This window comes from Aristolochia californica, unplaced genomic scaffold (assembly GCF_029961685.1).
Source record: "Aristolochia californica isolate CCGP_79_NKW_82.1479 unplaced genomic scaffold, dmAriCali1.0.hap1 SCAF_6, whole genome shotgun sequence".
NCBI lineage: Eukaryota > Viridiplantae > Streptophyta > Magnoliopsida > Piperales > Aristolochiaceae > Aristolochia > Aristolochia californica.
This window is the reverse complement of record NW_027182257.1, coordinates 3,702,652-3,718,427: the sequence shown is the minus strand read 5'-3', so window position 1 is coordinate 3,718,427 and position 15,776 is coordinate 3,702,652. Positions and strand designations below refer to the sequence as shown.

General features: G+C 37.4%; 2 protein-coding genes across 3 annotated transcripts; both read right to left on the bottom strand.

Annotated features, from left to right (window-relative positions):
- Nucleotides 1-7,864: 7,864 nt before the first annotated feature.
- LOC137934806 (ethylene-responsive transcription factor 5-like) lies at nucleotides 7,865-9,216 on the bottom strand. The gene has a single exon (XM_068779343.1). It carries the CDS (start codon nucleotides 9,140-9,142, stop codon nucleotides 8,108-8,110), a length of 1,035 nt encoding a protein of 344 aa, XP_068635444.1. The 5' UTR covers nucleotides 9,143-9,216; the 3' UTR covers nucleotides 7,865-8,107.
- A 1,295-nt stretch (nucleotides 9,217-10,511) lies between these two features.
- Nucleotides 10,512-12,881, bottom strand: LOC137935005 (uncharacterized). Of its 2 annotated transcripts, XM_068779626.1 has the most exons (4): nucleotides 12,760-12,881; nucleotides 12,219-12,509; nucleotides 11,015-11,530; nucleotides 10,512-10,904 (listed from the first exon to the last, which is right to left on the bottom strand). In XM_068779626.1, the coding sequence occupies exons 1-4, from the start codon at nucleotides 12,865-12,867 to the stop codon at nucleotides 10,800-10,802; spliced, it is 1,020 nt and encodes a 339-aa protein (XP_068635727.1). In that variant the 5' UTR covers nucleotides 12,868-12,881; the 3' UTR covers nucleotides 10,512-10,799. The 2 variants fall into 2 exon arrangements, with proteins under 2 accessions (XP_068635727.1, XP_068635728.1); XM_068779627.1 differs by having other exon boundaries at nucleotides 10,828-11,530.
- Between the last annotated feature and the right edge of the window lie 2,895 nt (nucleotides 12,882-15,776).

Here is a 15,776-nt window from a genome sequence, read left to right as displayed (position 1 = left end):
TAATTCACTCCTAAAGATTTTTCACATAAGAGTTAGAAATGCTCTAAGGTTGGGTTACCAAATGACACTTATAACAAATTGTCTCTAAGGCTAATTATAGTGTTGCCCACACATGGACTGATGCTACACTCAATGAACTATAACAACCAACTTACAATAGCTCACCTGTATGCAAATTTATAACAATAAATTAGACATGAAACCTAGACCCACAAGGTTATTTTCAGTAGCTAAGTAAGCTACACAGATATAGACCTACACGAATTTTCAACAACAACTTACTTGGCACACCGGACCTAGACCTACAAAGAGATTTTCAACACTATTAGCCTACACAAAGACTTTTGACCCACATTGTAGCAAAGAAGGCTTTACATCCTTTCCTCTTCAGTTACGGTCGGCTTCACTCAATCTAATTGAGGCGAGGAAGTAGTCTTACCTACTAAAGGATTGACCCAAAATTTTAATACTAAGTAAAAGCTCTTTCAAGTGGACCAACAAATCAGCATGCAAGAACGAATAATATGATTTGAAAATAAAAAGCTTAGCGAAAGGGGTAAAAAACTAGTTTTGAATGGAAGTCATTCCAACAAGCACTCAAGGTGGAAATGTTGAATCGAATATGATATTAAAAGAACAAGCACTAAAATACTTAGCTCTAGGAGGGCATCTTTAAGTTTTTACATCCTTTGAAATCTTGAGATGGACAAACCTCAAATTTGAGTATAGGAGCAAGAGCACTTCAGAATTTTACTTTGGCCGCTTGTAGAAAACAAGTTTGGGTAAGATATTCTTAAATATAAGTCTTTCCAATGTTAAAAAAAAAAAAAAAAACTAGTCATTAGATTGACAATTGACATTTTGGTATTTTGCATAACTAGGTTAAAAATAAGTTCAACTTTTTTGAAAAAATGTAAGTTGTTAAACAATGGTAGTCGGAGACCTACAAGATCTTGATCGAGGTCTAACATTGGGAATTTTAAAATTTTTATTATAGGAGGTTAATTCCATTGCTAGGGTTTGACTCCTTTTTTAAAAAAATTCAAGCTTGCTTTTGCATAGTAATGCATGTACTTGATACCTTTCATGACATTAACTTCTTTCCTCTTTTTTTTTTTTTGCTACACATTGCAATCAAATCCACCTGATCTAACAATTCTATTATAAAAGGGCCCGACTCCTTCCTTCATTGAAAACATGCCACTACAAGAAATAAGACTTTTGCTATCAAATTGTTCATTGGCATAAGTTATAATTTTGCTATCAGAAATGTCTCCCAATGAAAATTTCACTAGGAGCTTTTAGTTGGCTTGTTTTCGTTGGGAGAGATTTTTGCCAAGTATTTATGAAATTTGTTGGGAAGGCCTTCAGCTAGAGAATACCAAATTTCTTAGGATGTGGTCTGCCAAAGATCTTTAACTCATTGGGAAACTCTTCTGCTTGCAAAATTCAAAATTTGTTGGTAGAAATCAAAATTATTTTAATAAGTACTTTTAAAGAATTTGAATTTTTGCCATTGAATTTGGAATTTTTTTGGAATCTACTAAATCATTTAAAAAATAATTTTAAATTTAAATTTATTTTTATTATCCAATAAATGAACTCATTAAAAATATATCTTTTAATATAAAATACAAAAAATATATAACAATAACTATGTATAATAAAATCTCAATTTTTTTATACACTTCAGAGGGAGGATTTGGTGGTGGTTGGCTCTAAGTCTACATCTATTGAAAGAATCATTGTATTTGCATCTCTAAGTTTTTCGTCTTTCTCTCTTGCTCCTCAGTACAATGGTTTAACTCCTCAACATGATGTTGTACATATCTCAATAGCCCCTGAGTCTAGGGCAATACCTTTTAACTTTCCAGCAACTCCTCCTCTATACGTGTAATTATCTAAGACGCAAATAGTTGGGCAACCATGGGTAAAGGTGGTTGAGACAAACCCAACCACTTAAGGTAGCCAGACCAAGCTTCACGAACTCGTTGCATAATGGCACTCTCATCAACAATCTCACCAACCTCCTATGCCTCTCATACCAGTCGTTGCATCTCCTCCTATGAAAAATAACATAAGTAAGTTATAATTATTTTTGCTTAAAATAAAATATTATATGTATAAAAAATTTATATTTAAATATTGTTCTTCATATCCTTGAGTCTAGGGGTGGCATCAAGTCGAGCCGAGCCTAGCTCGAACCTACATATGTTTGAGCTCGACCTAGTCTGAATACTTCAAACTCGAGTACGAGCTTGAGTCCAAAAATTTTAATCGAGTCTGAGCTGAGTTCGAGCTCCAACCTACATTTAAAATAAAAAAAATAAAAAAATAAATATTATGATGAACTTAGTTCCATTGAACTTCAAGTTATTAGAGAGGATTCCAACACTTTGTAATGGAACATACTAATGTGTAATAACCAGTTTAATAGACCAAAAAGAAAGAAGAAACACCTCCATCAATAATGTTTATTCCATTGACAAACAATAACATTAGATGTTGAAGGACCCAAAAGGGGAACGATTGATCATCTTTGAGGTTTGAGGTAAATAAGGGCAACTATCAACCAACTAAAGAGGGAATTGATAAAAGCAATTAGAATAAAACATATTTTTGTAAAAAATCTATGCTAACGAGTCGGCTCACGAGCTAACAAGCTGAACTTGAAAAATCTTGAGTTTGGCTTGTCATACTTAACGAGCCTTAATTCAAGTTTGAGCTGAAGCTGAGTTCAAGTAAAAATTGAACTGAGCCGAACTTTTTTCTAGCCAATCTCGAACAGTTTGTGAGCAAATTTGGCTTGGTGCCACCCCAACTTGAGTCCACTCGTAATCAGACCGATGAGTAATCCAAAATTACTTAATATCAGAGCAATTTGTACCCTACACATTAGCAGGACATATGAATGTAAATATTTTACTTAGTAATACATTTGAAAGAAAATATACTCCAAGTTAAAAACATACCATCTCCTCTCTGATGTTCGTAAAAGACTTCAAGCAAGTAGTATGTCAAATATTTTTTTAAACATTTTCGACATTTACTCAGGAATGTCTCTACATATGAAAATTAGACATTAGTAAAATAAAAAATAATTGATATTTTAAAATGCAATTCCTAAAAATCTAATCACCTGGAACTTCGCCACTTCAATCACGTACAACCACTCCTAACCCTTGAGGGAAACCCCTCTATAAGGAGCAGACAATGTCATGGGGTAACCTCCACACTCTCTATACCAGACGTGCATAATAGTCCTGAACTGTCGAAATGTAGCATCCAATGTAGCCTACATGACAGCTCGTGATGTCGCATTATTATTCAAGCCAACATCAAACTTCTCCTATAACACAAAATGTTATTAAACTTACCTTTGTAAGGTAGAAAAAGTAAAAGGAAAATTTAATTGAGTAATTTGTAATATTCACCTCAATATCAACATACGCCCAAGCTATCTGATCTTCGGTGTAGTCTTTGAACTTTTCCACCTTCACTTCCATATGAGTCCTCAATATATGGCCCGCTCAATGAGTGAAAAGTGGACTATGGAGTCCTAATGGTCTCATTTGTGAATCTCGAAACTCCACCGCGATCATCCTAAACTCTCTCAACAACTCATCAACTCTGGAGCCCCTGCTCAGGCCTCATGATCGCCTCACTTGTGAGGATGAAGGATTGACAATTTGACTATCATACTTTGTGTCTCTCGAACACGATCATCCTTGCCAAGTAACTCAATATCTTGCATCTTAGATGGTGACTCCATCGAAACCACCTCCTTGGATGATGCATGGCATGAGACCGGTGCTAACCTAGGTGGACAAGGAGGCATGATATTAGACGAACTTGCATATGAAGTATGTGTATAACATCAATAATATTATTTCTAAAAAATAATAACATTAATGATGTTTGAAATAAAAAAGTTTATAGAAACTAACATTGTAGACCCATGAAATAAATATTCAGATTTATTTTCATCTAACAACATTATATATCTTCATCGCACAATTTGTTTCACTCATACACGTTGGACATGCCAATTTTCACGCAATACTCCAACCTGAAAGTGATTTGTAAGTTAGAAAATCTTTTATGGTCCAAAGAAGTATACAAGTATATTTAGTACTTGTGCAATTATGTTGTAAGAATGAATATCTCAAACTTTACACTAAACTAGCATATATGTTACAATCTTTTGAATGAGCAATCATATTTTTGAAAGATCTATATTACAAAAAAGACCCATATTGCAAAAAAAAAAAAAAACTCATATTACAACTTTCCAACTACTTAAGCTAAAGTTTGACCAAGTATCTTATATGTTATGCACAATGTTATGAACTGTCATTTCATATTATGTTGAAAGATTTATATGTTATTACTTGTATGATTAGTTTTAGATTGCACTTTGTCTTAGTTTCCTATTGCAAAACTCACATTATGTTTATTTTCAAAGTCTAAAATTGAATTATCTTATCATACTGAGATTATGTTGACATTATTAGTATAGTTATGTTTGGTCAAACTTATGGTCATATGACTCTTCCCTTGACTACCCAACCTAATAACACGATCATTCATTCCTCCTCCTTCACATTGGGTATTTTCTCCTCACAGGATGGAAGACATTCCATAACACTTCCGTATCTCAATATAAAACCATAGTAACACGGTGTCAATATATATAAAAAAAAAACATATACTAGTAGGGAAAAAAAGAGAATAAGAAAAAAAAAGGAAGAACCTTTCCAAGTGAATTTGGGGAATTCATTGGAGAAATCCAATTTCCCAACTCTGCTCTCTTCTACAAGGCAAAAGGAGAAGAAGGAAAAAAGAAAAAAGGAGAGAAATCCAATTTCCCAATTTTACTCTCCTCCTCCACAAGGAAAAAGTGGGAAAAGGAAAAAAAGGAGGGGAAAATGAAAAAATATAAATAGGTGGAAATGAAAAAATGAAAAAAGGAAAAAGGAGAAGAACTCAAATCGAATTTGTTTAATCTGGTCGGAGAGGGTACTTGCTCCCAAAGACCTCCCAACAAATTTCATTAATTCACTGGTAGAAGATTATGGAATTTGATATTTCCCAGTGAATTGTGATATTCACTAACAAAAAGTAATTTTAGCCAACAAATTGTGAAATCTACTGACAGAAAGTGATTCTGCCAACGAATTTAATTTCGCTAGCAATTTGTTTTGTTGGTAGAGGCAGATTTTCTTGTAGTGTGTTTCGTAGATTCGACACATTTTGACCATTTTCTTTGTTCAATGAGTTAGAGTTTTGGCCATAAACTCCTTTTGGCTTTTGTACTTTGAATGTTTTAACTCTCTTACTAAAGGAATCAACTCTTTTTCTTCATGACCTTCTTATTTCTAATGCTAATATAGTTGACTCTTTTGTGCTTTGTTGTTTGCACAATAATTCTTTCAGTTGTTTAAATGGTGAGCTTTTTGAATTAGCTAATTCGCGAATGGATACGCTACCAGAAAATTTCTTTGAAGATTTTTTGAAGGTCCTAGAAGAATAATTTTATACTTTTGTCAACCATATCATGAATTTCTAACATCTTATATTTAAAATGCTCCCCCATGCTGAAAATAACTGAACCAGATCTATTCTCAGGAGATGACGATGGCGACGAACAAACAACAATCAAGAAATAACTAGACCTGAAGGAAGAAGACGATGCGAGGAGGAAAGCCGCAGCTCGTATCATAAAAAAAATACCTCTGACATCAGTCGTCGATCGAGTCTTGGAACTCTTCATTCTACGCACCGCAGGCAGCAGTTGAGGAATTCATGGTAGAGCTCTCTCTGTCGCAATTATTGAACGGATTCGTTCTTCTCACGAAACAGTGGCGACTTTGACCAGAGAACAACTCTTCAACCGATTTCGGTCGCTGGAGTGTTCCCTCATCCGCAAACAGAGTCATTAAAGGAGCTTTGCTTACCGCAGAGAATCTCGATTTGATACTTAGGCGGGATCGCTTATCAGCTATGAAATCTTATCTTCTACATATGGGGGGTTAGGGGTTGCTTCGAACCCGCCGGTTCGCGAGCGGGCTCCAGCTCGACTCGGTGCCGGCTCAGTTCAATTCACTATCTCTTGAATTTGAGTCGAGTTCGAGATCCGGAATTGGCACGTTTAAATTAACGAGTCGAGTTTGACCAAATCCAGTTTCAGCTCGACGACTCGCGAACTGGCCTCGTTAACGAGCTGAGTCGGGAGCGAGTCGAGCCCCTCCTATCCACTGTTGTCACCGCCTCTGTCATTGACCGTTCGATTTCTTCCTCCCCTCGTCTTTACCTCTGTTTTCGTCACCGCCTCCGTCGCAGCCGTTATCCCCAACGACCCCCCTACGCACGCGAAGATGATTCCGCACGTGCGAGATCATAAAGTGGAAAAAAAAATCCTTAAACTCTCCTTCCTGATGGCTATTGAATAAATTAAAAATACATTTTAGTAGAAATAAGTTTCTAGGGACTATTAGTGTCTATTTTTTATAAATATTTTTTTAATTAAAAATTCTTATTAAAAAAATATATAATTTTCTAAGTAAGATTTTCTTGCCAAGATGGGCAAGAAAATTTTTGAATAAATATTTGACAATTGATGTTGTAATACTTTTAGCATGAGGCAATTTTTATTGCAATTTTGAGTTTGACATTTTATTTGATTAAAAATTTATCGATAAGTATAGTAATATATTAGATTGATTATTAATTTTTATTTATTTCCCTATAAGAGGCAATAAGAGGTCCATTTAACTTTCCTAAGAATTTTTTAAAATATTTCTTGTAATTTTCTAATAAGTCACTAATAATAATAGGATTTTATTTAAGTTTTTTTTGGAAATATGTATCATAGGAGAAACATTTCTAGTTTTTCTTAGAATATAAGTTTCTACCAAGGGCACTAAGGAGGCCATAGTAAATTTATGGCTAGATTCAAAAATTACAAACACAAGCTAGACAACATTTGGAGTAAAAAAGATTAATATTGGTGCGTTTTAATCCATTATTGAAATTCAATCCTGAACCTCCCCTATATATCCTTTTTTTAAAATGTATGCATAATTTTATATATAATTTATTTGATATATATTTTATATAGAGTATTAAATGTAGGTTAAGCTTGAACTCGGGTAGAGCTCAAACTCACTTAAAATTATCAGGCTCGAGTTCGATTACAATTTTAGGTTCGAGGCTAGGGTCGGCTCGAGCTCAAGTTCAAAATATTTATATCAAGCTCGGCTTGAACAAGGTTCGAACTCAGTTGGATTCGATGTCACCTTTATGCCTAATTTTAAGTAGAGGTCATTCCCAATTTTATATATTTTTTGAACAATTTTAAATGTATGTTGAAGCTTGAGCTCGGCTCGAACTCGGTTAAAATTATTAAGCTCGAGTTCGATAACAATTTTAGGCTCCCTATCGGGGGTGGTGCCAAATTAGGATTTTGACGAGTCGAAGCAAAAGAGCTAATTTCCATATGAACGAATCGACTAGCTTATTCCAAAATGTAATTAAAATAGACTCAACGAATCAAAACACTATGTAGCAATCCCACTTTTGTGCATTATATGAATGAGACATTGGCCAGTTTCTCCTTTTATAATCAAAATTCATATATAATTTTATTTTATCAAAAATATTAAAATTACAATTTTTATTTAGAATTTTATATTTAATTTCTTACTAATTTTTAGTTAATTTGAGAATTTTCAAGTAACGCATGCTGGAGGCTGACTGGGTAGGAAAAGGATCAATAGAATAATATAAAAAAATATTTTTTTATTAAAAGGGCCTTATTTGCATTATTGAAGGGAATCTCAATAGTCCATGGTCCATAGTTGAATATCCAAAATAAAAGAATAAAATAAAAAATAAATACTCGGAAAAAAGTAAATTTCAGGGACTTTTTAGCACAAAAAAGCCCACTTAGGGACTCTTTTTAGTTAAAGAGTAACAAAACCAAAAACAAAAATAAAAAAAAATGAAGAAATAGTGTATACGTAGGCCTTCTGAGGCAATACGACTACTGAAACTCCGTATGTACAAAGTTCTGCAACGGGAATCTAAGAAGATTCGCCGGAGATTCTTATGTAACCATCAGCTGCGGGTATCCCATGGGAGGGTGGGGGGATAGCGGCGACAACGGAGGGACGTTGAAGATTCCGGGGAGTTCCATGTTCATCCAGCTTGACGGCGTCAACGGTAAAGTTGAATAGAAATCGATCGTCGTCTCCGCCGCCGGAGCAGTCAGTTGCGACGTCGTTGTCGTCGTCTCTGTCTTAATCAACTTCTTCTCCGATGTTTCCATCACTTCGGTTTCCTTTTCACGACGCCTCTTCCGGCCGGGATTGGCTTGCGGGTCATATTTTCCCGCCTCGAGAGGGAAGTTGAGGATGGCTTTGTTTCCCCTCATACGAAACGCAGCGCGGTCGTAGGCCTTCGCTGCTTCGATGGCAGTATCGAAAGTGCCGAGCCACACCCTAGACCCTCTCCTGGTAGGGTCACGAATCTCCGCCGCGAATTTCCCCCACGGCCGTTGCCTCACGCCTCGGTAGTGAATCTTCTCGGAGGCATCCGCCAAGGCCTCCGGTTCCCCCACCTGCACTTCCAACGGCTCGCACCACTCGACTTTGGGGACGACAGAGGGCTGCGGAAGGGAAATTTTCAGCGAGGGCCGGCGCTCCGAAAAGCTCGAAGGAGACGCCGGACTCCCGGCCTTTTTATTAACCTTCGAAACGGGAAACACTACTGGTAATTTCGACTGAACCTGAAAAGCCGAGGCTTCTTCTCTTACTCCGTACCCAAACATATTAAAATTCTCGTTTTCATCCATTTCTCCATTGTCAATCTGGGTGTTCATATCATGGCCATTAGAGGGCGCGAAATTGAAAACACAGGCGTTTTGGGTATTTTGGTAAATATCAGAAGCGTCAAACTCCGGCGACGTCCGATCGGATTCAAAGCAGGAGGAGGAACCTGACGATTCTGACTGAAACGCAGAATCGTTCGTCACAATCTTGGGCGTAAATTCCTCAAGGAAAGCCTCGAGCGAGGCGACATCGCCGAGAAGATGCTCTCTGATGAGATCAAGAGCAGAAAATTCGTCGACCGTTGTCGCCATGAGACCCGAGCGCCCGGTCAAATTAGAGTACGAAGAGAAAGGGGCAGAGAAGGGAGAGGAAAGATTGAATTGCATAAACGGTTGGAATGATTGTTTGAGTGGAAAGAAGGGGAGTGTGGTTGGGTATTTAAGGGTGAAGGAGAAGAAGCGGCAGGCAAGGGTGGTTCTCGTCTGGTTCGTGGATGGACAGGAGAAGGCTCGCGCTTTGTTTGTTTCTGTATTTTGTCTACTTCAATTCTTTAATGAAGGGTGATCAGGACAAGCCACCGCTTCCCGGGTCCTTCCCCTAACAAGATTAAATTTCAAAAATTATCTCAGCTCACATCACTCGAACCGGATAAACACGCTTGGACCAAGCTAATCTGAGCAAGTTTCGTGACTCGAAAGGTTCAACCGAGAATGTCAGAGACCCGAGTCAGATCCTAAGGGTCCAGTTTGTCCAGTCCGAATAAGCTTACGTGAGGCAAGGTAACTCTTATCCATGCAAGTTGCAAGGCACGTCCGAGAAGCATGCACCTCACCCCCGTCGACATCCGGCGCCCACGCCCACGCCCACGCCCACTTGCAGCGCCGCCGCCGCCATTACCGCCATTTTTACCCGAACAGAAACCAAAAAAGCGGGCCAAAGGAGAACCCACGCACGGAAAAGAAACCTGGGAACATTCATCGAGCAAGCCTGGTTCTTTTCAAATTGATCCATTCAATTCCAATCCCGTCTCAGCCCCACCACAACCAAATTGTTCGACAACTGGTGTTTCGACACATTTCGTTTTCATTGTTGTCCGAACGGAGGCCTGAAATTTGAACCGAACTCGTGGTCCTTTTTACTTTTCGGGTCCTTCATGGCGACCCATGATCGATTAAAATAATACTCACTGCCACCACTTGTGGCAGTCTCGAGTCTGGTAGAAGGAAAGGACCAGATTTCTTGAGGAAGTAACTGCGGAAAGGGAAGGCAGTTCTGCGCGACTGTTGTGATTCCGTCTCCCCCAAACGGACAAAAGGAAGGAAGTGCGTTTGGTGACGTCGCCGACGGCGTGAGATGGGGATTTTTATTGGTTTCCAGAGGATGGATTCGGTGAAGAAGGCCTGATCAGTGTTGCCTGAGGAAGGTTGTCGTTAGAAAAGCTAAGAAGAGAACGGAAGGCAAAATAAAGAATCACGTCCGTCCAAACTCTGAGGGACCTTCGCAGGTTCAGTTATTTGCTCTGCCATTATTTATAGTTTTTGTTTAATTTTTTTTTTTCTGAAACAGGTGAAATGCACACCATATAATTTGGAACCATCTTGCATAAAAATATTATATTTAAATATATATTAATTTTATTTTACTAATTTTTAATGGGACAAAAAACATTAGGGCAAAACTTCTCCCATTTACTAGGAACAATTCAAAACATTATGCTCTCTTGAAAACTAAACCAGCTCATGTTCAAGTAGTCAAACTATTAAGCTTGACCCTCACAAAGAGGGTCTCCCCAACATTTCCAAATGAAAAGTCATCTTAGAAAGTTGTCTCCAGCTAAATCTCTGTTGACCCAGATACAGGAAAGCTGTGTGCTGGTCTCAGGTTGACTCTTCAAAACCTCAAACATGGGAGGACATTTGAGTCTGACTTTGAATGAAACACGTTCATGGGTCTTCACAGCTGAAGAAGTCATCTAGGATTGACATCTGCTGAAGGCTTCACCTTCTGGATATAGGCTCGCATTGAAGAAAGAGGTAACTTGCAGATGATGGCCTCTTGGAATGGTTCAGATTGCTTGCATACAAAAAAAGATGTAAGGCTCAACTCAAATTCATCTTCTCTATTATTTCGAAGTGCATTGGCAAATTGGGATGCCGATCAGCAAAATAGAATCGCTCACAGACCTGCAATTTCCCCCCACTAGCACAGGCTTCCTCTTCTAATAGCTGCAACAATGTGTTTTTCTCGTCAAGAATCCATCTCCGGTTCTTGTCACTCCATTGCCTGGGAGTTCCGTGTAAAACTAAACGGAGTCCTTTCGAACAATGGGAAAGCCTCTCAGCAATTTTCTTGATCACGGATTTCTCAGTCAAATATGCTCCAGGACAGTTGAGACCAACATCAACATAGTGAATCTCGGAAATGCTATCCAGAAACGCATGCTCTGAGGAAGGGAAAATGTGACCTTCTTCGGTAATTTTCAGAAAATCTGGCATTCTCTGGTTCTTGGTCTGCACTGTTGTTTTCTCAGGAGGTTGAGCTTTTGCATGGGCAAGTTCAGTAAGAAGTTGATTAACTACAGTTCCTCCTTTGCTAAAACCAAGGACAACTGTGTTAGGGAAATTAGTGCCTGATCTTGATGCATCAAAATGCTTGTCTGTTGGAGATGGCTCTGGTTTCCTGGATATCATACACCTGACCTGATAATCAGAAAAAAAAAAAAAAAGAGTAATAGAAACAGCTACTCAAAGATGAAAGATCCTATTCATGAATTGGTTTAACATAAATCAAATTATGATAATCTCAGAAATAATAGTTTTGACAGAAACAGTTATATAAACTTCCAATTCCATAACCAGTAAATGACTGCTTCTCATTGCATATAGAGGACCCTGAAGAGAAGCTCTGATCAATATTTTCTGGCTAGAACTCCACCTATCACATGCAATGTCCATAGCCTTTTAACTTTTTCTTTTCCCATATCAGCACCTAATTAATATAGCTCCAGCTCTCTCTAATCTTCTCAAGATGGTAATTAATCAAACATGTTACGAGTCTGCAAACCATTCTTTTCTCGGAAGATATAAATGCAATGTAAAATTAAATCAAACCACATGTCTTCAGGCCACTCAATGCACAAGACAATGCCGAGAGGCATCTTGTAATCACCATAATGTTGAAAACAGTGGAAATATATAGACACTTCACTAACTGATCTTATCATATAAGGGGTCCTAACGTTCAAAACTGACTACAAACACAAAAATAACATAATAATGAAACAAATGGGGATTGAGAAAACACATAATTCTGCCTCAAACAAACAAATCTCAGCGGGAATAGCATGAGTGCTGGAGAAAAAAATAAGAAATTAACAATAACTCGTACCTCTTCGAGGCATTTGAACAGAAGCAAGAGAGTGGAAGTCGAAGCTGGAAAACCAACGGGATGATAAGACCTAGGTTCTCCCCGTGAATTCACGGTGGGAACAAAATCCTTATAAACAGCAAAGGGTCCATTGAAAGTGGAAGCCTCAACCACCCAAGCATTTACATAACTACCGAGCTTGGATACAATAATGTCAGCTATGTTTTGCACATCTGATAGCTTCTCAATTACAGGGTTCCCGGTGTCCTGCACTCGATCGCCATTGAAGAAAACAGCATTTACAAAAGGAACCTGACTTTTCAGAAACAAGAAATTTTGAAGTTCACTTCAGTACCATCAAAACAGAAACAGAATCAAATTAAACGTACATAACGTCAAAGGCTTTCGAAAACAATAACAATTACACGGGCAGCAATTAGATAAGTAACTGGTGGGATGAAATTACGGAATAGAAACAACAACAAAAATCAGCAATTTAAAAACAAACGTACGGAGATTGGGGCGAATCAAGAAATTAGGGTATTAATGAATAGCAACATACCGATAGGGCTTTCGAGGAAGGAGAGAAGCAGAGTGAAGCTGCCACCTTGAAGAAGACGTCTTTGTTGGAGTTAATGGAGACCCTCAAGACGCCCCTCCAACGGTCCATACCTCCATATGTGATTGGAACTGCCAGAAATTTGAAGCGAAAACGCGACGCCTGATTGTTCTTTCGAGCAGTGAGATACACACATCCACGTTTTCTCTTTCTTTCTTTTTTTTTCCTTTTTTTTAATAACTTTATTTTCGAATTTATTATATTTACACCTTTTCCTTCGATTTGAAAACATCAACAAAAATAAAATCTCATTTTAAAAATAAAAAAAATAATCTCGCATGGATAACTTGTTAAAGAATAGTCTCAAATGGACTAGTAAGTACAAAAATCTTAAGACGGTTTTAGACCCAATTTCACGTCGTATCAGAATAAATGTTCATAAGTGGACCTCCATTTACCACAAAAGATGATCTACACATAAGGGGAGTGTTAAAAATAGCCCCACATAGATTAGTGAGTACAAAATATTGGGTTTATTCATTGTCGGATAAGCTTTAGACCCAACTTCACAAACATCACCATCCCATTCAAGATATATTAAACATTACATATTTGATATACTCTCCCTTGTTCCTCCATATTTTATCCTTATCGTACATTTGAAAAAGAAAAAGAAATAGATTAGGGTTTCAACAATTTTTCGATATAGCAGGGGAATGGAACATGCGTATTTTCATAGAGACAAAGGTACTATCTAACAACATCATGAAAGGCGAATACACCCAAGTAATCGTGTTGCACGGACCATGTTTCTATACAATTCAAAGACAAATTTTGAATTCCTCTTCTCCTTATTAGGATTTGTTGAAATAGAGCATATACTTATGAAACTTTTACTAATCATACACGAAAATATCATATGACAATAAGTCAGGTAGATTGTTCAATACTTTGACATTACTACTATATATATATGTTTAATTTGGAAATAAATATTATTTTTAGGTGTCTTAAAGAAAATAGAAAGAATAAGATCATTAATTTGTTGGATTTTATTGAAGAAGGAATGACATAAAGAATCTAGGGTTTGGGTGTCAATTGAACTAAACTTAAGAAAAGAACAAATGCACGTGTGTGATGGAACTTGGAAACAAGTTTGTGCTGATTTCTACTCCTATGACGGCCATGAATAGTTAGATTCAACATTCAAAGTCTTGGACATCCATGTCGATAAGCCTAGATAATATGACCATCTCACGATTCAACGAAGAAGCCATGGATAGTCTTCTTTAACCACTGCAAGTGGAGAGAATGAGTTTGATGGAGTCTCTTGGATCATTTGGGGTCGGTTTGGAACCCTTAAAAAAGAAAAAAAAAATGAGAATTTGATCATTATTATTTTAAAAAATAATTAATAAAAATAAAATAATAATTAAATTCTTCTATCGCCTGAACTGAGAGGACATGGCCATCTTGTTTGGTAGTGGATATGGTCTAGAGGGAGTGAATGAGACTAATGTCACAAGTGTCCTACATTGAAGACAAGGAGACAAAAATATTTCAAAGTTTGAACTTTGAATTCTATAACTACCCTCGTAACTTTCCTGATTTGGCTCCCCATCGTACTCACGTGCAATCGTGAGCCGCCGTTGTCCGACCGGTACACTTCTGTTTGCTATTAATAGAAACTTGGTCAAAGTGAATCTAACTTGGTCAAACTTTCCACCTTTCAAATTTTCAAATCAGTCAGTCAGATTTGCTGTGGAATGATCTATGAACTGCCGCAAAAAATATCTGTTGTGAAAAGTTATAAATAAATCTACTCGGAGAGACCAAAAGCAAAAACTAGAATGATTATGTGGGCATCATGTCGGGTTTTATGGACGTTTTTCTTAATCCTAACCTGAACCTAAACCCAAACTCGACCCACATATAAGACAAAGATATAAAAAGGGGTTAAAACGGTCAGATTTAAGTGGGATTACAAGGACGGCGAATTTGGTTTTTGTTAAATTGGGTCCAAGGTTTTATCATAAAATGATTAGTCACTTAAGAAACCTTTTTTTCCTAGCTAATAAATGCAAGATCTTTATATTTACTAATATGTGTGGGACTATCCTTTAACACTCTCTTTCCCGTATAGGTATGTGGATAATTTAGGTGGATGACCATATACGAAAACTTTGCTCTAATACCATGTTAAATTACAAGATCTTTATACTCACTAATATGTGTAGGACTATCCTTTAATAGTTTTTTACTGGGTTTTTTTCGAGTTCGGGTTTTGGGGTCGAAGATTGGTCATCCCTTCATTTTAAAAAAACGTTCCCACCTAACCATGCATGCACGTATTATCTTAGTAATATTTTAACGGGATGAAGCTGATTTGGTTGTCAGTTTTTTCCATTCTCCTTTTTTCTCTCCAGATTCATTCTTTCCATTATTTGTCTAATTAGACTTGTGCCGTGCCTCCGTAGATCTTCTGTTATTTTTTATTAGGAGAAGAAGAGAGGAGAATCGAGTTAGACGAGTTCAAATAAGACATGTTCGGTACCTTCCATCCGCACGGCAGTCGCTGACCAAAACAGCCTTCGATTCGCTGTCGGACAGAATAAAAAATGGAAGGCGTCTCGTCCAGTTCATGCATTTCACTTCGTTACAGTCGTTTCAAACGCAGTGTCGTCCTCTTCGCTTATCTCAGACCTGGTCACAGCCAACGTGCAATTTAGGACTAAATAAACAAGGATAGATTAAGATTTAGGACTGAACAAAGCAAGACGTAAAGCACGCGTCATTGCTTCTGGTGGCTACGTTCGGATTCAAACTGGTGGAGTCTTTCGCAATTTCCAAATACAGTACGATCGTAGAAAAGACATGAACAGGGGTGAGAACAGCATGGTTCAACTCAGGAATTCAGTCTAGTTTGATCTCGTTTTGAGAACGGGACAGACACTGCTGAGCTAAAATATTTCTCACTTCAAATCAGTCACGATATCCACTTCCTTTTGATTTTTCCTTAC

Coding starts and splice junctions, on each gene's coding strand:
- LOC137934806 (XM_068779343.1), bottom strand. CDS start 9,142: ATGGCGACAACGGTCGACGAATTTTCTGCTCTTGATCTCATCAGAGAG.
- LOC137935005 (XM_068779626.1), bottom strand. CDS start 12,867: ATGGACCGTTGGAGGGGCGTCTTGAGGGTCTCCATTAACTCCAACAAA. Junction 12,510..12,759: donor CTTCCTCGAAAGCCCTATCG/GTATGTTGCTAT, acceptor CTGAAAAGTCAG/GTTCCTTTTGTAAATGCTGT. Junction 11,531..12,218: donor TGTTCAAATGCCTCGAAGAG/GTACGAGTTATT, acceptor TCTGATTATCAG/GTCAGGTGTATGATATCCAG.